Here is a 23,729-nt window from a genome sequence, read left to right as displayed (position 1 = left end):
AATATACATGACTTCTCTCATATAATTAATTTACCTTAAATTACAACTTTGCAATTACTAACCATATAAAATATCAGAAATTATCAAGCAATGTTAATTAAATCTGGGGAGATGACTAGTAAGTATCCGGGAGTCTGCGAGGCCCGCAGGAAGCCAGATCCTTCTTATCTGATCTACCACCCATAGCGAAGTAAAATGCTCCCTACCATCGCCGATTACTCACACGTGTACACATTTAGCGCACGCACACGCACATAATGCGTGCGTATCTATATAGTGCATTAAGTCACGCTTGCACATGCCGTGCGCTCTCTCGCGGGCACTCGCTCGCTCGCTCGCTCGCTCGCTCGCTTGCCGCGAATAGATTCGAGATTTCAGCCGCAGTCGCAGACGTTCGGTGCCCACGGTCAGATCGGGGGGCCCAGCGCGAGAAAGACCCCCGAACGTCGCGTCGATCGCGCTCAAGATCGATCGATCGGATCGTCGGCGAGATCGCCAAAGTGTCCTTCTTTCTCGTCGACTGGGAAAACCCCTTTCGACGGGGCGCATACATGCTCGTACGAAGCTAAGACGGACGCGGTGGTTATCCGTTTATTCAATCGATCGATCGATCGATCGATCTACGATCTAGCGCGTCGCCGCGCGAAAATCTTTGGTATCTGCCTTCTACGAGAGAAAGAGAGAAGCATCGAAAATCGGGGCGAGTGAAGAGGAACGGCAACGCTCCTCGATGACCGGTTTGTGTTATCGATCGACTGAAAACCGACAGGTCGAGAGATGGATGCAGCCGCGAAAGATTGCCGACAAGATTTCATCCCGGCATAGATCGATCGGTGTACGTGTTGATTGATTTTATGAGTAACGTAATATGTTAATCGAATGATCTAAAATCGATTATATATAGAACGATCGGAATTGCATTACGCGGTTTTCAATTCATTTCAAAATTCAATAATGTTCCTGTCGATTGATTATGAGTGTCGGAATAATAGTGATCGTAAAGAGAAGCCATTCGACTTGCAAATACATCCGACTGCTTGAAGAACCAGTAATGATGTTCCTTGATGCTTCAAGTTATACCGCATGACATTCAACTACTGCAAAAAGTTCCGGATAAACAAGTTGAAGTGACGGAGATGGGGAAACCTAGAAGTGCTTAGGTAAGATTCTGATTAATCAACGATTTGAATATAATCGTTAAGACTATTAAATGAGAAATACACACACACACACACACACACACACCGTACTTGCAAAATTACAATTTTAACTTATGGCGGAAATTTAAGAGTTTTATTATTAATCAATAATTACGATATATATATATATATATATATATATATATTCTTTTTGCGTTGAGAGTATAAAAGAATAAATTAATTATATAAGATAAATTAATCGTAAGAATTGTATAATTATAGTACAATTAATCGTTTTCTTTACATTATATATTGATGAAATATTACCGCTCTACGCTACAATTGTCTCAATAATATTGTGGCTATCTACATAGAGAGACAATTGCGAAATAAGCAATCTTTATGTAAATAAGAATGTTTTTTGTCCCATGATCGAATCAACTTTTATTTTCTATTTATGTCTTGGTTCTGAATCCTAAAATGTTTTCGCTCTGTCTGTGTGTGTGTCTGTGTGTGTTTGATCTTATCTATATAAAACTTTAGATTCCCAGTTGAAGTAAATGTCTGCAATCAAAGTTAAAAGTTTATTAATACGAATTTTTATTTTTAATCTTTAAATTTATATATATATATATATATATATATATATATATATATATATATAAAATCTGTAAATTTTGGTAAAATATGTTTTAAATTTTTTAGCCACAATTATATAAGTAAGACGACGTATTGCTAAAAAAAAACTGGATTTAATATTGGTTAAACGGTTCACGCAAAAGATATAGTAATTTTGAAACATTTCTTACGATATCTTGCCGATAGAACGTCTAGAATTTGGCATATATAAACCGGCATCGGTCGCCAATAGATTAAGAGGTGGAACCGATTTGCCGTGGACTGGTATACCTAAATAGATTCCAGGAAGAAAACTTATCGTTGTTAATAAATATGCATGGCTATGCGTGCGAACTCGCTCTACCCCGACATTGCGTATCAATTTATCCAACCCGTTATTCAACATCACATTCATTCAAACGTTCATATGGCACTCCAAAATTAATCGAAATTCTATCCGGATTATTTGTACTAATCGCAATTTACTTCGCACCGTTTGTTTCATCGGTCGATGTGCAGCTTCCCCGTATATTTGTGATTATGCAATCACAAATCACTAAAACCTAATGAAATTTGTTCGATATATATATATATATATATATATATATATATATATATTTTTTATGATATACACACAATATAAAAATGTATCGACGTGACATATTAAAAAATAAAAGTACAAATAATTAAATTATATAGTTACGAAAAAAGGTTTATATAAAAAATGTTAAAAATGCAAATTATCTCTGATTTAAATGATTGTATTTAACTATGTTATGACTTTCCGCTTCGAAATTAACGTGGGGGTTTAATAAAGATAAGTTCAATATGATGCGATGTGTGGAAAAGTCTCACGATGCAGTAAATTATAATTTTTTAAGTGATGACCGTCTATCTATTTGCATTATCGTGTAATAAACGTCGTATATCAACAAAAATTTAGGTCGACAGAAACTAGGTTTCCTCGCGTAAGTTTTAATGATGATTTTTCTAAACAAGAATAAATAATTGATTATAGAGATATCATCAAGACATGTAATCAATGTAAAACATGCAAATTATAGGCAATAAATGTTTTTTGATAAACGAATAGATATTATGTAATGTTTATTTCGTAATTGTTTCTATAATTTGTAGTTATTTATTTTTATTGTGATAAATTTGGATAAAATAATATCAATGTATGCAATTTATCTTTATTTTTTTTGTTGCACAATATTATTTTATTAATAAAAGGGTGTCTAAAAAATTGTATTACCTTTTCATCATGAAGTACGCTGTGTTGGAAGAGAAATGAAGCACAAAATATTTAGTAATCAGTGTCTGACCGAAGAGGACAGGCAGCCTCGGCAGAAAGTTGGATTGCGGCATGGCAGCCTTGGACTCATTGTACTTAGGGAGCCAAAGAAGTTTGTCCTAGTCATCCGCATGATTTGCTTCGATCTCAAAAGAATTTTAATGCGTTATATCCTCGCACTATGAAAACATTAACCTTCGGTCAGTTGTCGAGTACTTTTTATCGAGTTGCTTTTTATCAAACAATCTCAAGTAACAAGAACGTGAATCGTATTGATAATTGCAATAGATTCATTAAACTCATTGTGGAAAACTTCAAAAGAGCGATGTATCGAACATAGAAATCAAGAAGTAAATAAAAATATTAGACACATTAGCAGCGTCTCTGTCTAATTACGAATACAACCTTCAACATGTGAAAGCAGTACGATTGTCTGTTACGGCGTGCTTTCATACACACATTTATGCGTCAGACTAATAAAACGATCCAGACGGGATTACTAAGAGTTTTATTTATAAATTCGCGCAAAAAACTTTGCGTCGTAGATTTTTATTGCAATCAATTACGACGAAGGGATATCCCCCTTATCGTTCAGTAGTTGCACATGCTGAACACATGCTGAATAAATGCTCGGGTTCTGATTTGTGATACAATACGTGAGCATATTCGAGTGAATACCCAAAGCAGAATTTGTTGCTTGTGTATTAATGGATGCGTATAATTAACCGCTTATGATTTAACGGCAGCTTCTTTAAAAAGTTACATTACGTAAACTAACGCGATATGGCAATTTCGCTCGTATATTTATCGCACATTTAATGTTAAATGCAGCTCTTGCGTTAATTGCGTGATATGCATGACAAATGAATGAAATTAATTTTATATCATTATAATCAAATATATAAACATTGTGTTTATGTGACATACAATGGCACGCCATTAGAATTACACAATAATCACTTTAAATTCTTTATGTTTTCGACTCTTGTTGCAATCAGTAATCTACATAATGATGTGAAAAAAAGTATATGAAAAGGATTGATTTGCTGCACCTGATTCGCTTCAGAAGTTACTGAACTACTTTCGATGATGCCGAAGAAAATGGTTCATTTACTCGCACAGTAAACGTGAATTGCGTGTTAATAGCTGATTTGCCACGTGGTTAGTTGTCCGTTTTATTACATAAATTCAATACAAGTGTCTTTAAACAATTCTTCTTGATAAATGAGCTGATCTTTGATATCGTTGAACCACAAGTTCAGTTACACTATCGAGGTTCTGCATCGAGGTCTGTCTCGAGATCTTGGTCCAGACTGATCTTTCGCACACACACAATCGCGGAATGATTTTATTTCGATGAACTCTTTCCATTACACAGAATTGTAAACGCGGACAAGGAAATTAATTTGTAGATTATCGTAGATAACGTAAATCATAGCGTAACTGATAATTCAAAAAAGATATAATAGAGTATTGTGTGTTTTCAATATATATTTCTCATCACTAGAAAATATGGATATTTTTAAATATACAGTTCTTTTTTGTGTTATCTTTTTACGTTATTATTATTCTGCCATTTGAAACAGTAGGAATCTAACCTTTTTTGCATTATATAAGTGTTAAAGGAATATTTAGGTCATGGTATTGATGCTGCTCACCTGATTACAGTTAATTAACAACAGCTTCGCCAAGTCCTTGATGAAAACCTTCAGACGTAAGGTTGCATGTCGCTAAAAAAAGTACATGAGTTATTATTAAATTATGGAAAAGAAAACAGCAAACTTAGCTTAAGTATTTTTTAGCCTAAGTGATGTCATTCGACTTTTTCTATTTTATAATAAAAGGATATTGCGAAATGATATGGATACTGAATATGTAAATTTAACAAATTTCAACCGAAGGATGAATAAATATTAAAACTTCTATTTCTTAATAGTTTCCACATTTTTAATAATGCTAAGTAAATAACTAACGTATTTGCGATTATACATATATTGTGCACTTAGAATCTTCCGTTTGATATAGTGTGAACAATATAATGTGAAAAATATAAAATGTAGATCAGATTAACGATGACTATATTATGTATCTTTACCTTTCTTTATTTCGTATTAGCTACCTTTTTTTTTATTTGTGTTTTTTATGTTGTTTGTTACGATTATATACATCATTACTGAAATAATGAGTACGATGTTAGTATTAAAATGTATTTCACTACTTGCGCGAGAATTTCGTCAACAGCGTTTATTCACGTATATGATCGCGCAATTATAATCACCACTAATAATAGATTTCACTCAACGTTAAAAATATGATATTATTTCAGCACTTTTTCAGATTTAAACCAGTGGAAGACGCTAGAAAGTAATTGCTATTGATCTTTACTCTTTTTTTGTATATATAAAATTATTCTTCTTAAACAATCTTTTAAACGCTTTTCTAATAACAAATTTAACATTCAAAACTCTCGTAACATCTGGATCAAATCAGTCTTTGGCTGTAACGAAGTATCAAATGACAAGACTGAGTCAGCTTGCTAAGAGTTGCTGTATGCGATCATTATGAGCAACCTTATTACTCATAGACTTTAATCGATCATCTTGCAGGTGCGACGAGTGAATTGTACGCGGACACAAAGCGCGCGATCGACTACGCCATTTAGAGCCGTTGGTTTTCACCGCGTTTATCACTCGTATCATGCACGCACTTTCACACTCTACCGAGGCCGAGCACGAGATATCATGCCAGTAGACCCGGAATAAAAAGTCGACTGTTAGACTCGCGGTTGTATCACAAGACACGTGCGCGAACGAGCTGGTGACCGTCCTTATGCCAGTTACCCATATTTTCCACCAGGAATAAGGCTTATAGGTGTTATAAGGCTTCGCGATTAGAATACCTACCACATGTAAATTTTCAAGTTATTGAGAAACAGATTATTCTTAGATTACATTTACTGACTTTAACGCGCAGCTCGCCTTTGTCTGTTCCGAGATTTTATCATTATTTTAATTATTTAGCATTGGACACGCGATCGCTCTGCGATTACCGATATATAATCGTTATAATTATATTAAAATATTCAAAAGTCTCGTCAAAGAAATAGATACGTTTATTCTGCGATAGAGCGTCAGAGATAAATCTATACTGAAACTATAATGTGTATATAATATATGTATGAAATTATTTCAAGTACTAAAAAGTCTCAGGAGAATAAAAAATGATTAGTTTTCAGATCCGGTGGACTCGAATATGATCATTCGCTTTTATATTACGTCAATAATAAATTATTTTACCGTTACGTTAATATTAAGGACATGCGTGGACATATACGTATATATCGCTGTATAGGAAATGCAAAACAGTTAGCGCCTTTCCAGGCAAATACGCTACTAGATATTTACTAGGAAATCGCGAATCAGGTTGTGTAGATTACAGATCTTTCTCATTAATCATGAAAGTAATAAGGGATAATGCGTGAATTGTCACGATGTTAAAGTGACATGCTACATTGTATTGTACTTTTCCTGCCACTGACTCACCAAAGTCAAGATAATGAATACGATAATCATACTTATAACTTTTATATTTGCGGTGAAAGCGATTACTAAGTTTACATATCGCAATAGTAATGGACAGACAGATCTGAAAATATTCTACAGAAGAGTTTCTTGAAATCCAGTTCATTCACTTTGGAAAGATTTACCTGCGTCATCATATTTTCCTATCAATGTATCGTACGGGTATAGAGTGCCACAGAATTCTACGAAGAGAAAGCATAAATTGAGCTATTGATTTTGGTATTTGTGATGACTTGCATTACGCGATTGTATTAATTATACATTATCTTAACAACCTATCAGTAATATTATAATTAATTTTTTTTTTTTTTTTTAACATGACGCAATAGATGAGAAGAGTTTATAAATTTTATAAGAATCAAAATAAATATTTATAAAACATATTTCTAAGAGTTTTTGTTTTTGATTTTATATCATTATTGTATATTGTAAAACGAACGTCAAAACGTAACATTTCTTGAGCAACAACAGAAAATTTCGATTTAAGCGATATTCTAGGATTCGCTTCGTCGAAAATACTTGTCGAGTCATGCCCGATCGTTTCGTATTCTGCATTGTCAGCGTTCACGTTCTGGACGAATCAAGCAGCGAATTGTTTCTCATGACTTGAGGTTAATGTCTCGAAGATATTCTTCGAGTTTCGTAATATTAAAGAAGAAATCTATGTAAATATATAATTCTTGTGCTCTGGCAATATGATAAACCTATAGAACTGGCAAGAGATTAATTTGAGAACTTTCTTTCAGCAACTCGTTAACTGTTGATCAGATAATTAAATTTATAATTACATATAATAATTTAATATTACAAATTTCGTTACATTTGTGTATAACTATGAAAAAGTGATATATGTCTTTAATTTATATAAATTATTTTTTTCTTTAAAAAATGAATTAAATTTTATTTACAATATCAATATCATCGATATCACATACATAGAAAATGATATCGATGACACATCCTAGCAAATGGTTTTTTATGTTGCACCGGATTTTTTCGTTACCTTCTGATTTTATGTCGCAACCAGAATCACTGCTTGAGAAGACGCACGGTTGATAGAACATCGCAATGCGAAGATGCAGTCGCATCCTCTGGCATAAATGTCATGGGGAACTCTATGTAAGGTATATGATTCGTTGGCGTAAACTCGTGATATTTTCCTCCTAGGATAATAATAGATGAAAGAATTTCTTAGAAAAGCATTTGTAATCAGGCATAATATCTTGCGAGAGATGATAAATTATTTAAAAATAAAAATTTTTAATAAGCTATAGATAAAATATGGTATAGTAATAGTATAGTTAAAGAAAAAGAATATAAGAAAAATAAAAAGAAATAGAAGGGTGCTCATTGTCAGACAGAGATTTACAAATAACAAATATAAATCCTAAAACATTTATTCGCGATGCGAATTAATTAATATTGTAATTTTAAATTGTGGTTAATATATAAGATTGAAAATATTTTTACTTTTTAGTGACAGAACACTGACAGAAAAAGACAAGATTAAGAACGTTCATGCGACAAAGGAATATATTTAAATACATTTGTGGAAATGTATGCAGACGTAAGAAAATATAATGTTTTTGTTGTGTGGAAAATGAGGAGATAAAAAACGAGTTGTTCTGCAACATACAGATAAGAAGATGATAACAGTGCGTAATATGTGTGGTCAACTTATGTACATAGAGAGTAATATATAATCTAAATATAGAAATCTATTTTTTGATTGAGATATTGCGTGCTTCAAAAGTGATTATTCGTAGATTTCAATCTGTATTTTTTTGATATAAGAAACGTCTTTGTTCAAGTTGTTGACAGATTCGATTTATATATTACAAAATCTCAGTCATTATGCATTCGTTCTATACTCGAATCTCTTGCGTTTAAAAAGCGATATTTTACGAAAAAGTATTATACACACACAATTAAACAGGATTATTATCATCCCAGGTTCGCGTATATATCCTCAGTATGATTATATTTCATATATATATAATACAACCAGGTATGAGAGTTCACGGGAAGGCAATACTCTTAGTATCTCATCTACGTACGACCTACAGCGCATTTAACATACCTATGCAAATGTCAGGAGGAATCTCGCGGATATAAAAGAAAGACTTTTTCGCGTCCGATGGTAATAACATCTCGAGGCGAGAAATTACCTTCGCGCAATTTTATAAAAATCTGGTTCTACCCGTTCTGGCTTTTTGCCGAAACAAAGAAAATACAAGTTGGATGGAAAGAAGCCTTGGCACGACCGAAACTTTTAACCATACGACGTACGTTTTGTGCATTTATTTCTGTCTCTCATGAATAAATTTGATAGAATAAATTTATTAGTAGGGGATACGTTCACAGAATTTAAAGTGTAATTGATATATTCTTTTTATACACTCTAATTATCGTATTTACTGTATCATTCGCAATGATAGATTATAATTGCACACAAATCTTAAAAATAATATTTAATAATATTTAAAAAAGAAACATATCTTGATTAAACCATATTTTAAAAAGAGGATGAAAATATTTCTACGCGAAATGAGTAAGAATGTTTCGTATTGTATCTGTTAATGCACTTTTAAAGATAAATCTTCACTTTGCACAATTATTTGATACAACGAGATTAATTTACATTCGTGCGTCAGTCGAGTGAATGACCTCGATCGCGACGTACACAGAATTGGTTTTGCGCAAAAAAAGAAGGCTAACGCACTTTAAAAGTCAGACTGTCGTTGACCGTGTAATTGACCGCATCCGCAAGTCAGACAATCATATTGCGTAATATATATTGATAATACAATAGTAAGACAGCAGCATTGTTTGTACGAAACAAATTTTCGGCTACGCTGTCGCATTGCTTTTTAATTATGAAAAGGCAGATAGTAATTATTTTCGATAATTATTTTAGATTCAAATATCGCTAATCGTGCTATCATGTTAAACATAGACAGAATACACGTTAAACCAATTTACTCATTCGCATTACGAGAATAATCACTATCATATACTGTATCCAAAATAGTAATCATCAAGCTTTCCAAGCTTATATTGACACGTTACTCGGTATAATTAAGTAAGACACACGCAGTTATTTTTTTTATTACGTTGTGCTTAATGACTATGCAAGATAATATCTCTATATATAAAAATTAATGTGTAAAAACTATTATATGTAAATTAATATGATCATATCGATAAAATAATGTTGATGAAGATTTATAGCATTTATAGAATTTACTTATATCCTGGTAAGATTTTTTTCTGAAAATTTAATAATCGGAGAAACGCCGTTTAATTAAATCTTATTCGCAGAAATGTCTACATACACATATATCTACACTCCTTATCAGATAAATTATGAATTGCGAAATGAGCCGCGTCGGCTAAATTGTTTTCATTGACTGCTGCTCGTGTGAAGATATTTATCGATATCACGCAGCGGCACAGAATCGTACGTCTGATTAAATTGAAATTACTTTGCAAGCGTGGCAGAATTGTATAATCTAAAAAAATACATTCACGTTGTTTGATAAAAGAGTGGAAGCAAGAGTGGATCACGATATATTCATTATCAAACGCGAATATCGTTATATTATATTAAATGTCGATTTTATATAATATCGTTATATTATATTAAATGTCGATGTTAACGACAACATAATCAGTAATTAAAAAATTGTAAAAAATTTTTCGTTTCATTGTCAATCATAATTTCTGGACAATAATACAAAAGTAAAAAGAAAAACAATTATAGGAAAGATAAAAATTAATGAAGATGAAGAAATATAATGCAATATTGTGTATAATCGTAACAAGTGTACAGTCGATTGGAATAGCGACATTAAAAAGTGGAGTTATCTTCTGGTGTAACAAGCATATAGTCAGTGACCCGTAACAATTAGCGTCATAGGGAGGGAGCCTTTGCGATATAGAGGGGAAAGCCGATCTCAGCGGAAATGGAATAAACTTGTATGATCTGGTAGAATATGTTGTCTGCATTTTCTTATGGTAGTAGACTTTTTCAATAAAAAGCTTTCTAGTTTTTTCTGCTTTTAATTTTTATATATAGTTATTTCAATAATTTTTATATATGTAAAAATCTATATAAATTTTTATTATTTTGTCAGCGTGTTATTGCATAAGATGCACAATTATAGTTAAAATTAATAATTAAAGATAGTACAAAAAGAGATTGGATATAACTCTGAATTTTTTGCGTTAATAAGCGATTAACGATGGGTGCATGGAAGTTCCGTGCGATAGTTCGATTTCGATGATGAATGATCTCGTATAACGGATTATTAAGTACATGTTTTTAAGATGTTGAGTCACGTTCATATGTAAATGATAGTGCTTAACAGAATTAGCAACGACGACGTGACCGCTTGTCAAAATATCGTGTGAATAAGAAATTAAGCCGGATAACTACAAAATATTTGAGATGATATCTTATACACGTGCAGAAAATTAATATACGCCGTCTTCCACGAACCACGGACATATGTTACAGATTGAATCGTATAAATGTCGTTTTAAATAAAACCAACTGGGTATAATTTAGTTTTTACATAAAAAAATTATATGTATGTACATATTTTATGGTAGGTAAACCATTTTCGTTAAAAATTAAATATATATGTGTGTGTGTGTGTTTAGTAGTTAAATATATTAACCATTTTACAAGAAATGTGCATAAACAAACTGCAAATTAAAGTTGCAATTGAATCAAGAAGTTTCTTGATTTATTTAACAAATAATGCGTTGTGTTTATATGTACTTCGCAATCGTATATTTTGATCTCATCAGTATTTCAAATGTGAAAATATTGTTTCTGCCTCTCAAAATGTTACAGAACTGGTTCCGCTAACAAGCGAGTGGATATATTTACTTCAATACACCTGAAGTTTCCCAGTGCTCGTAGTTTTACCATAATAGTAGCGCGAGATTAAATTCAGATTCTAAATTTCGCAATCAATTTTTTTGCTCGACGATGTGCTTTCTACCGATCGCGTTCAATCGCATCGAAATTTTCTGTTGCCACGTTAATCACCGCTAGTTAGTCCGTTTGTGTCGGTCTACTTCAATTAGATTCAAAGCGGTTCCTTGTGTACCATTCGACGCTCCGTGATCGCGTTTCCTGCGTTTAATAGGACAACGTAACGTGCCCCTTTCAAGTTACGCACCGCGAGGCTATTTAAATAATTCTTCCCCATTGACTTCTGTACTACTGTGTATCACCGGACAAGCGAGTAGCAACCGGTCATACGCTCAATTATTATCTTCAGACCGAGATTTTCTTGTCACAGCAATTCATTATGGACGTAATGATAGTAATATGCTAATAAGAAACTGAGACAAGTGATCCATTCAATTTCTTATCGACTTCGTGTCTTCAGTCTGCATCTTGAGTTTTATCGAATTCTCGAAAAGGTACTGCGGTAGAAATTTTTATAGTTTCTTATTTCTCATGAGATTTATATAACCTCTTCATTATATTACGATTAGATTTATCTTTCTCGATGCAATGACAGATGAGACGTTGTCTCGTTACTATAAAACTCTTTTGGTTGTCAATGATATGAATTACATTATACTGCGATATATGATTATAAACGTATGTATATATACACACACACAAACATAAACGTTTAGAGTCAAAAAATGCTCTGTACTACATAGATTTTTTGACAATAGAAAATTATTCAATAGCTTGCCGATACTATTAATTTTTCATCTATCAATAAATCATATGTCTTTTGTATATCTTATTAGAAATCTCATACTGTATGCTGTCTTTTTAAATTATATAGTTTTCTAAAACTATTGCATTGCATGAATAAATGTTTTTTTACTTTATTTATATTATTTACTCTAAATTGTGTATTTTGATTCTATTTTTATTTTAATCTATATTTTATCTTAATATATATCTTTATTAAATTTTATTTATTTTATTTTATATATAAATACAAATTTTCAGGAGTCACACTCTGCAAGCATACCTTATTACAATACTTTAAAGATATGTATAAAATATTGTCCATATGATACCTTGCATGTGTTCATGTATACATATTACACAATGCTATCTATCATTTGATGCAGCAATTGGTTATATTGAAATGCCGTTTTATTATGGTGAAATAATATTAAATTTCGCAAACTTTCTATTTGATATACTAACAATAAGTATTTGTCACTGCAAAAGCGTCTTTCATTCTAACATTTCATCTAAATATGAAATAAACGATCACCATGATTTGTATAAATTAATATTATAATTTACAATTACCGTTTAATTTTTATCTATTTTAATCCATTAAATAAAATTGTTTTATATTGAAAGTAGTCGTAGTTTAAATTGAAAGTAATTTATTATCAAGAGAAAATTCGTTTCAAGTTCTAATCATGTTGATTTGATAAACCACTCTTACATGTTCGAAAGCAACGGCGAATGCGGAACTTGTTCCTTCCGTTTTTCTAATTTAATAACTTAATTTTTCTTAATGTTTTGTTCTTGTTGTAGGTTTTTCAAAGTCATTGGTAATATATTATCCAAGTTCGTTGATTGAAGATTTAAAATTGAGATGCACAGTTTCCAAAGTCTTAGTATTGCAAAAATCTTTAATAAAATACATTCAATAAATATTTATCAAGGAACGATATTCTTTTGATAGATTATAATAAAATAAAAATTGCATTTACATTTTACATAAAAGTGGCTCTTAAGAAATAAGCCACATTCATAAATATATATAAAAAAGGCGCTTTTATAAATATTTTATTATATAATATAAAATGAAAATATTTGTCAAAAAAATTGTTTTAAATTTTAGTTTTGCAAAATTAATGTTTTTTGATGCAATAATCGACGAGGATAACGATAGTAAATAAAACGATCGAGGCACATTCTTTATTTCATTGCTTTTACTGTAATCTCATGAATATGTATGACTACTTTTGTTTATGGTTAGCAACTTCGAATCTAGGTATATAGAGCGATCTTCCTTTTGCAATAAACTGATAAACGACTTCCTATTACACATGAGTTACCGCAGATTTATACGTTTTGTCTGGTGCCGATGGCATGAAATCGTTTAAATCCGAAACGAAACTTACGCCTATTGTTGCGGAAATAGCACACACAAAAGCGATAATACATCATACTTCATATTTCACACATTGGTATCGTGTTACTTTAATAATGGAACAAAATATATGCGCTAAATAACTCGTATGTCTTAATTTCACTACGTTGACCTAGAAAGATTTAGTCATATGAAGAATACAATTATGGAAAAATTGTGTAATTTAAGCGGACGGAAGTGATATCTCAAATGCTATACCCGGTACGTTTAAAAAGTTCCAAAAAGGATTTTTTTTAAAGACGTGCTAATGGCATTATCTATCAATCAATACTGGAACTAGATAGTATATAATCTTTCTGAGTCTCCCATAATTTTTTCGTTGCGTTAATTTGATTGAGAAATAATTCCATTAGTACATCTTAACAAAGAATCATTCTTGGAACTTTTTGAACGTACTGGATATATCAGATTTCATATAAAAACATACGATTCTCAATAGAAAATTGCTCTCTGCTATTTTTTAAAAGTATATTTAAAATCTATTTACGAAGTGGTGATCAATGAAAAAGGTGATCAACACTTGTTAATAATCTACATTAAAAGACATTTTTAAATAAAAAATAAGATTTTTAAAAAGTTCTTAAAAAGCCATTTATACGAAACCGATATTATGATTGATAACGAGCAATCAACAGTAAAATGGCTCTCGAGAAATGATCTTATAAATATTTTACCTATTTAATTAAGTAAAAAATATTTAAAAAATCTAACTTATAAAGAATTATCATGTTAAATCTTTTTAACAATTATATATCGTATATAATAAATAAATAGTAATTATATGATAATAAAATACTTGAAGCACAAATAATACGTGCTTAATTATGTTAATATTGTTATAAAGTTAATGAAACAATCAACCTCGGAATACCCACGCAAAGTCATTTTTTTCGCGCAAAGATAAGAATCCTGAGCCCTGTTGCATAATTATAACTTTACGCTAAACGGTTTGATAGTATTCTCATGAGCTTCAAAGGCTACTAGGACAAAGAAGACAGGAGCGTATAGGAATGTCAAAGTTTACCAGAGTATCCGATTAAGCCGTTTGACAAACTGTAGAGCGAACACAATAGAAATGCGCGATACGATCCGCTGGGGATTAATTTAAATCGAATTGCCGAGTAGCATTGTGCAAAATTGCAATCTTTTCAATCCCTAGTAACAACGAGGAAGATGAATTGGGGCGTGTGCGTGTATCGTTTGAGACTTGAGAGATAAAAACCGCGTGTTTCAATCGGACTATCGCGCACTCGCGTTATGTCAGTTAAACGTCGATGTAATGCGCGTTCAATTGCACGTGCTCGTGCAATCGCACGATAAATGTCATTTAACTTTACGGTCTCCGTTAATTATTACCAATGGTTGATTAATTATTATGCGCTCCCACGAAGCTTCATTAAACGTTAAATTAATTTCTATCACGATCATCTATCATATTTACTATACCATATTTCACGGTTCGTTACAAATACAACATTATTCACAGACAGGCATTCATAAATGCAATCCATCCAGAGAGTCAAAAAGGTTGAATAATTCTCATCACACGAGCAAATAATCTATAAATACATTATAGAGAAATATCGCGTGTTTTTCTGCTTGAAAAGTCGGAAAATGTTTCGATGTCCCTCAAAAATCGATTATTTAATAATAGAAAGAATGATTGAGAGCTGACTTTGTTGCTCCTGTCAAATCTAATCCATCAGATTCGTTTCCCTTGCGGGGACAAGTAATTTCATCTCTTCGATTAAACGACAGAAAACTTAATTACTACCGTTCGTGTCGGCGTATCCCTGCGGGCAAAGCAAGAGTTCTAACCGTCTCGAGCTCTGACCACCCTTGATGAGATTTCCAAAGCATGTTACGCTCCTATTGAACCACATCATTCTCTTCTTCCGCTTCATTGAACATTGATAGCACACGATGTTTATCTATTTTCCTGTGTACTATGCTTTTAATGCTATCTTAATCATTTCTGTAAGAAGAAACACATCACGTATCTCTCATAAGTTTACGAGTTTCTTTTTTTAGGCTTGTATCCGCGAGGAAGAAGTGTCCATTCGAATGGTAGGCGTTTAATTTCACTTTCGCTCACTTGCACTTTGAACCTACGTTGATTCTGGCGAATGAAAACGCAGAGTGTATCGGCGCATCTCATGTATTACAATACATATAAGCGAATATGCTTAATTGAGTGAAAACATTAGAAGACACAAATTAATCATTTGTCATGAGAAATGCAGGAAGAAACCGTTATTTAACCGTTATTTAACGTTGTCGTTATCCGATAACGTTTTATTTGATATGTAATCAAACTTTCTCTATTTGTAACTACATTGCAACTTTTATTAATAGTAATATATTGAATTTTCTCGAAAACAGCCCCTCCTCTCTCTCTCTCTCTCTCTCCCTAAATTATGAAATTATTATATCTTAAAATATCAATACTTCATGTATTATTCAAACAAGTTGCGGTTCTTATTCATCAAATAGCTATTTTCTTAAGACAAAAAAAGATAATTCATTTTTTATTCTTCAAAAGAGAGAGAAATGGAGAGAGAAATTCAAATTATATCAAATATAATATAACAGTGGCTATGAATGACATTTCAATATATAATACATATTATTTCGATAAAACTATTGATATATTTTCAAAATATAACATTTTTTTGTTCTGTTTTCTATAAGTCCGCGAAATTCTAAAATTATATCCGAGAGATAGTGAGGTTCGTCGTCGCGTAAAAGTGCAATCTCGCAAAATTTGAATCGCTTCACGGTGCCGTTGATAATTATAACTGTCAGCTCGTTTTTATAATCCTCGAGGCATTATGTTACATTCATGAAACTCGTGCAACTGCATATACTCTATTCAAATTCAAATTGCAGAGTAAACAGTATTTTATGCAAATTCTAACTATAAAAAATAAATACATAAATGCATCACTATATTATAATAAGCATCAATATTCGTATGTATCGTATGTATAGCTGCCTTTATCTCTCTATTTATATGCTGTTCGTTCTAAAGGCATAATTCAAGATCGCCGGCGTGCCAAGGTTTGGATATTCATGACGATTGTCCGCATCATCATAATGTCAATGTAAAACGTCCGTTTCCGTTCCGAGATGCGATAAAGTAAAACGGATGCGGGATAATTCGTTGCCCGGAGCCTATTCGTTGTCGACTGTATAGAAGAAATTTATGTGCATTCACCGTTCATCCCGAGCGAGAAGAAGCGACTCATCGAATCTAGATATGCACGGAGGGTAGGAAGGAGAACGAGACGATTCAGATACACGAAACACCTGTGTCAGATAGACCATGGTGCTCGTCCGGTATGAGGCAAGTGGGGACGAAGGCCATGGACTTCGCTCGTGCAAACACCTCGGCGACGCGCACCTAGACCTACATAGCAAGATAGCACGCCGCAACACGGTAACGATTTCTTGCGCCGAGACGTGCAAGTGTGGTCGGAAACCGGTAGTCGCAGCTTCCTCTCGCAACTGATTGTGAGATAGGCTTCCCGGCATCCCAGAGTTTGCAAGATGCAATTTTGCAAACGTTGTTTCGTGGTATAAGATTGAATGGTATAAAAGAATACTCTCTGGTATATCTACGAGATTGAATTGAAAATGAACACCGTCTTTACGAAGAAATGTTTTTATTCATGGAGATACGCGATATAAAGGTAGCCAGTAGGATAAAATCACTCTTTAGATACGAAACATTGCGTCAAGAATGTCAGATTTTTAAATATCTTATGAAAGGATAAATGTGTGTCATACGTTTCGCTCGCTATTTATTCATGGCTTGATTATATCTAATATCTATTCGCGATCTGTGTTTCAGGCATTACTGACCTAGGCAGCCGCCCAGAGATGTGGTCACGAACGCGGCTCTTCCTCTTGGCGTTAACATTCGCGTTGCTGATCGGCCACCACGTTACCAGGTCGCAGCGACCGCGACTCGGCGGTGCCGTAAACGTTTTCAGCCGTTACGGCTACCTGAGTATCAGTATGCGAGTGGTGCCGCGCAACGATACTGAAACTTGGATATTCCGCGAGCCCACTCTCGATGTCTTCAAGAATGCCACGCCGTTACCGTCCAAGCAGCGTCAGGCAAAAATAAATAACGCCGTCTTCGACGGCGACTTCCACATGGAATTCTGCGACAATATAAGGCACGTAATTATATTCGATGCCCTTTTAAAAGATAGAAGAAAAAGTTGGATCAAATTATCAAAATTAAAAGCTAATTTTTAAGACTTTTATGGCATTTATTTGCAATCTGTATAGTCAAATACGAATTTAATATAAAAATTATTTGTAATATATATTATTTGTTTATTTTCTTTGAGTAGAAGGTTGAAAGAAGATCTATCAAGAGATCCATCTAGTCTATCAGGATATTCTCAAATGAAGTAAATGTATGTATTTTTATTATCTGTATAAATGTATTTTGTGTATGTGTGTGTTTACAGACAACTTCTACAGGCATACTTCCGTGACTTCACTTTCGAAAGACTGGAGAGGCCGTGGCGCGCCTTCACTGGAAGCTGGTCGAAGGCGGCAATAGCCAGGCACCTCGGCATAAACTCGTCCTTCATCACGGGCGATCACTGTTACGTTCTAGTGCGCGTCGCTAGATTCCGTGATAATCAACGACTCGCTGGCACCGCCGAGACCCTCGTCCTCGATGATTCCGTGTTGCGGCAGACAGAGAACGTCACGGTCGGTGACACTGCGAGTGTTGTGCGATTCATCAGGAACTTCGGTTCGCACTATATCGCTTCTTACATAACGGGAAACTCGCTCTATCAGGTAAAACGATCAGAGAAGCTAAGATGACAATTCAATAATATATATGATAAAAATTGAAATTTTCTATTTTAACGTCCATTCTTTCGATTCTATGCGAACAATAATCGATTTTAAAACATATTGATTCCGCAATGTGGGTTTATTAAATAATTCGTTTAACAAAAGGAGAAAGAGTAGTACGAAATTACAAATATTTTCACGAATATTAGAAAAATGTATTTCTTTGAAACCAAAAATCTCATTATGCAGGCATATTTAAATAAAGTTGCGCGATTAACCGGTTCAATATTGAAACAATAATAAAAACGGGCATGATATTCGTCTCTTTGCATCGATGCATCTTCCTTAATTATGCGGTTCGCTGATCGCTGTCGCAATCGGCTCGTCGTAAGAAGAATACAGTCTCGATTAGATAAAAGTGAAACAAGCCTCATTTATCGTACGCTCTATCGCGCAACGGAAAGAGAAAGAAAGACGTGCGGCATTTTTATTTCCATTTAGGCGTAAAAACTGCACAGAAACACCTCATTATGCCGAACCTAGTTCTCACTAGTAGTAGTTTACGACATCGCGTCAATGTCAGTAAAAGTGAAATTACGAAACTTTCTGCTTGAAATGCGATGCCGCAATATGGAGATTCAATCTCTGATCTTCGTTAATTGAAGAAACAGCCAAAATATAAAGCATCTCGTTATCCTAAATACCTATATAAAAATTTAATGTCATTTGAGAAAAACGTATGATGAAATATTTTTTGGAATATTTTTTCTTCCAGGTTTTCGTGTATACTCCTCAGGTGTATTCACGAATAAAGGAACGGTTGAAAACACGAGGAGTTGCAGAACTATCGGCTCTCGAACTGAGTAACTATTTCTCGCCTTGGTACGCCGAGCACATGGGTTCCATACAATCGGCGAGTGGCAATCGTAGCGTAGAAGCATGGGCCGTACAACGTCTTCGGGTGCAATATTATATCTTCACTTACGCCAGTCTGCTGAAATTGCACGGCGATACAGCATTGCTTAGGCAACTGAACGGCCTCTTGGACGACGAGGCGCTGCTGCAATTACAATTGCGGACATTGGCACCCGCTTTCAAGGATCCAAAAAGACGCGAATGGTTTATGGAAGTGATCGATAACTATTTCAAACTCTGGGAAGTGAATATGTGATAGTGTAATATGCGCCGATTGCAAACAAACTTGAAACATTTAGAATATGTGTATGTCAAACGGCGTGAAAATATAACACTATTAATTTCAGCATGTACAATCTATGTAGGTATCTTTGGATCAGCTGAATTGATCGCAACGATTTAGCGGTCATCATGACTCATCAACGAGAACTCTATAGGTTTTTGTTGAACGGAGATATATCCTTCTGCCACACATATATATATATATATATATATATATAATGATATAATCCTGCGTAAATGCTGTTATTGTTAGAAATAAGTATTTATTATTATAATCATATTAGAAAAAACGCCTTTGCACAAATATTTTTAATATATCACAAACAACACACATTATTCGTACGATTTGATTGAAAAATATTGTAAGTTCTTTATTCAAAATTAATCCATTGATATGTGTGTAAAGATGTATTTATATAAAGATTTGTATACGTTTTGCATTTATTTAACTTGATATCATTGTATATACAATGAAATCAAATTAATGAATCATTTTTTTCGTCTCAGATACATTCGTATTTTATAATGAGTCCTGTTATTTTTTCAATCAGAAAATGTTTCCATTTTCATATTTTTTTTTTTTAGATATAAATTGATAAGGAACGGTGCGTATGTATTTGCAAACAAGTTTATACTGCGACTCTGTGGACCAACATTATAGAAGATTGTATACATTATATAACAAATCGGACTTATTGGCATTGCAAAATAGTTGATTATAACATTACAAACACTTCCTTCTTCCTCCTTTTCTTTTTCTTTTGAAAAGCTCATAATATAATAAGATGATTAATTTTATAATTTCATGAGAGACTTCAACAATAATTTTAATGGAAACTAACGATATTATAAACTTTATATGCAAAATAAATTTTTTAACACGCCATTTAATAAATGTCAACAAAAATTGAATCGAAAAATTATAACAATTTTATAAAAATATTTGTTGTTTTTTGTTCTCTATATTTTAGTATTTTTATATAATTTAATTGTTACATATGACAAATTATTAAACACCGAACAACACAATAATACAAGTTAAAATATATAAATAAAATATTATGTTTTTGCTCTTTCTCTTCAGTCATGAGTTAAATATAAAATATATGTATATATATACACGAGTCTTATCGCTCTATAAATTGGCAGATATATTGTTTGTTATTTGTGCAAACTATATATTTATACATAATTACTATAGCAATATAAAAAAAAAAATATCTTTTTTTCTTACAGTTCTTAGCAGCTTATAAAATATGAAATTGATGTAACATATATTCTGATTATTAGTTTTGATTATTGCCAGTATACTGTTTCGAAATATATTTGTTTGAAATTCATATATATCGCAATATATTAAAAACGATTAAGTGTGATTATTCATTGTTAGCTATTCGCGCGCTATTATTCAAAAGCAAAGATAAGTTCAAAAATCGTCTATTACTGAGAACCGATTATGTAATCCAATGTCGAATCAACTTATTATCTGACTAATTCATTAAATTTTTAATCTGTTTTTTTATAACTATGCAAATTTGCGCTGGCTTGTTGTTCTCGGCCTAACTTTCTTCCGTTAACTACGAGTACAATTGGAGTCTCAACGCGAATAGATTTGTAGTCAAATTCCTAAAAATAAAGAAAAAATATATTATTATAAATTCGATAAAATCGTTTTGTGTGAGTTTAAAAACATGCTTATAATACTGACATTATTCATGTAGGAGAATTTTTGATATATGACAAAAGGCTCTGGTATACCAACAGAATCCCCGATCGTAACTCCTCGACCTTTAGCTAGATTGTATACAGTAACAACAATACATGTCTTTTGCTCATCCACAAGACAAAAAGCACTGAATAAAAAAAAATAAAGTGATTATTTGCTTTAATAAATAAATATTAAACAAAGAATTGATTTTCTACTTTATATGCACGGTAATATGAACAAATACTTACAATGGAACACAATCAGAGTCTTGTATCCAACAAATCACTTTTCCAAATACAACTTTCTCGGTATTCAGTCCAAGAGCTAATTCTTTCAATGGAATCAAATCTAACCTTAAAGATTTTTCTCCAGATATGTACGAACCACCTTTGTATGGTCCTAAGTGTTTAATATCCAATGCCTATATTTAATCATAAACCTATAAATATGTTTGTTATGCCAAAATCATATTATAATTATTAATATTTTAAATTCTACTAATTATTACTATAATTTTTATATTTAATTTTTATATATACCCGTATCAATTGACATAATCTTTTTGGTTTTACATGTCCATTGTGATTAATTGAATCTTGAATATCTTTAAGATATTTTAGTAATTCATCTCGTTTATTGTGTGGTGTTTCCCATAGGGGATCGAGTGCCATTGCATTTTCAAATGATTGTAAAGCTAATTTATATTCTTCTTGATATTTTAGAGCCTAAAACAAATTTCAAATAGTTTCAAACATCTAATTAAGAAATATTAAATATTAAAATAAAGATTACAAAATTTAATCACGACACTTACTACTGCCTTATTATAAAATAAATCCGGATTACTTTTTGCAACAATATCTTTCTCCTAAAAAAAAAAAAAAAAGTACAATTTTAATTTTTAGAAAACCAAGTATGTATTATACAACATGTAATTAAAGGAGAAAGAATAAATAAATATTCATAACTAATTTACCGCTTGTACGTATGCTGACATGCATAGACGTAAGTTATTTGGGCTTTGTGCAACTGTAAAGAAAGAAGACAAGTAAGAATTTCCTAATATAGCCCAAGAGATTCCATCGCTTGTATCGAGGCTTACAGCTTCTTTAGCATATTCAACTCCCTGTTGAATATTTTTTGTCCGTTGTTCAATAGATGAAGTTTGTTCTTGTCTAAGCACCATTGACAAATTCCGCAAAGATACTTTGTTCCTATCCTGAAAAAAATAAAATATATATATATATATACAATAAATTCTTAAACAGAAAATTTGTAGAGATTGAGAAAAAAGAAAATGTACATGTTGCAGAGCACCAGCAAAACAATTTTTTGCTTGTTTTATATCATCATTCTTCCAATAACTTTCCCCTAATTCATTCCACGCTTCTATTAATTTAGGTTCTAATTTCACAGCTTTACTTAAAAGTTCCTCTGCCTGTGGAATAAAACGATCCACTACATTCAAAGCCCTTCCTTTTAAATAATAATATTTTGCACGTGAGCCATCAATCTCGTATCCTTTACATTCATCAAACTTGCTCAGTGTGTCTTTCATCTCCTTTTCGACATCAATATTTTTCTTTATTGCTTCATCGATAGAATGTGTTTCAAAGTAGCGATCTCGAAAGAGATACAAGGCTTTAACTTTTTCCTAAAATTAAAATTATAACTAGTAGATATATATAACAACAGTAACATGTTGCTTTAAATTAAATAAATTATACAAAAAGAATATTTAACATACTGTTAATGCTACAATCGGGTCTTCCTTGATCGTATTGGAATTCTTCGCACCTGCAACAACTTTATCATCTATAATTGCAGACATTTTTCTCAAGTTATACTATGTGATGTGCAATAAATAAACATTATTTTTTTATGCGTCACATGTCTTTCAGGTAACGGAAGGCTTTATTTATAATTTGCTGCAATTTTATAAATTTTCTCATGGCATAAAATCATTCCCAAACTATCAAAAACAATAAACGTACGTAATAGTGCGTAAAGATTACGTATTTGACGTATTGTTATGAATGGAGAATACGTGAAAATATGTTGCATTCTCATACAACATGAACATATGATTGACTAATCTATTCATAGTGCATTCGAAAATCCTATTCTCGGGTAGCATTTAATTGACCAATCAAAACAAAGGAGCAGAAATTTCTTGGTTCTGATTGGTCAATTAAACACTACTTTACC

At 32.4% G+C, this 23,729-nt stretch overlaps 2 protein-coding genes across 3 annotated transcripts; one reads left to right on the top strand and one right to left on the bottom strand.

The window, feature by feature from the left end:
• The first annotated feature begins 395 nt into the window (after positions 1–395).
• On the top strand, positions 396–20,504 carry Tsl (membrane-attack complex domain containing protein torso-like). Of its 2 annotated transcripts, none has more exons than XM_070305040.1 (4): positions 396–1,160; positions 17,646–17,976; positions 18,277–18,616; positions 19,392–20,504. In XM_070305040.1, exons 2-4 carry the CDS (start codon positions 17,675–17,677, stop codon positions 19,785–19,787), a joined length of 1,038 nt encoding a protein of 345 aa, XP_070161141.1. In that variant the 5' UTR covers positions 396–1,160; positions 17,646–17,674; the 3' UTR covers positions 19,788–20,504. The 2 variants fall into 2 exon arrangements, with proteins under 2 accessions (XP_070161141.1, XP_070161142.1); XM_070305041.1 differs by lacking the exon at positions 396–1,160 and adding an exon at positions 17,276–17,484.
• Positions 20,505–20,809: 305 nt separating this feature from the next.
• On the bottom strand, positions 20,810–23,582 carry LOC138938210 (tetratricopeptide repeat protein 5). Its single transcript, XM_070305039.1, has 8 exons — positions 23,269–23,582; positions 22,825–23,175; positions 22,498–22,740; positions 22,336–22,389; positions 22,061–22,246; positions 21,770–21,942; positions 21,522–21,666; positions 20,810–21,439 (listed from the first exon to the last, which is right to left on the bottom strand). The coding sequence occupies exons 1-8, from the start codon at positions 23,350–23,352 to the stop codon at positions 21,320–21,322; spliced, it is 1,356 nt and encodes a 451-aa protein (XP_070161140.1). The 5' UTR covers positions 23,353–23,582; the 3' UTR covers positions 20,810–21,319.
• Between the last annotated feature and the right edge of the window lie 147 nt (positions 23,583–23,729).

The sequence above is a fragment of the Polyergus mexicanus genome, unplaced genomic scaffold (assembly GCF_030449975.1).
Source record: "Polyergus mexicanus isolate NDT 795.1 unplaced genomic scaffold, iyPolMexi1.0 SCAF_12, whole genome shotgun sequence".
Classification (NCBI taxonomy): domain Eukaryota; kingdom Metazoa; phylum Arthropoda; class Insecta; order Hymenoptera; family Formicidae; genus Polyergus; species Polyergus mexicanus.
Note: the sequence above shows the minus strand (reverse complement) of the source record. Positions and strands in the feature narration are given on the sequence as shown.

Coding starts and splice junctions, on each gene's coding strand:
- Tsl (XM_070305040.1), top strand. CDS start 17,675: ATGTGGTCACGAACGCGGCTCTTCCTCTTGGCGTTAACATTCGCGTTG. Junction 17,977..18,276: donor GAATTCTGCGACAATATAAG/GCACGTAATTAT, acceptor GTGTGTTTACAG/ACAACTTCTACAGGCATACT. Junction 18,617..19,391: donor CGGGAAACTCGCTCTATCAG/GTAAAACGATCA, acceptor TTTTTCTTCCAG/GTTTTCGTGTATACTCCTCA.
- LOC138938210 (XM_070305039.1), bottom strand. CDS start 23,352: ATGTCTGCAATTATAGATGATAAAGTTGTTGCAGGTGCGAAGAATTCC. Junction 22,741..22,824: donor TTGCTGGTGCTCTGCAACAT/GTACATTTTCTT, acceptor TATTTTTTTCAG/GATAGGAACAAAGTATCTTT. Junction 21,440..21,521: donor AATTCTCCTACATGAATAAT/GTCAGTATTATA, acceptor CTTTATTTTTAG/GAATTTGACTACAAATCTAT.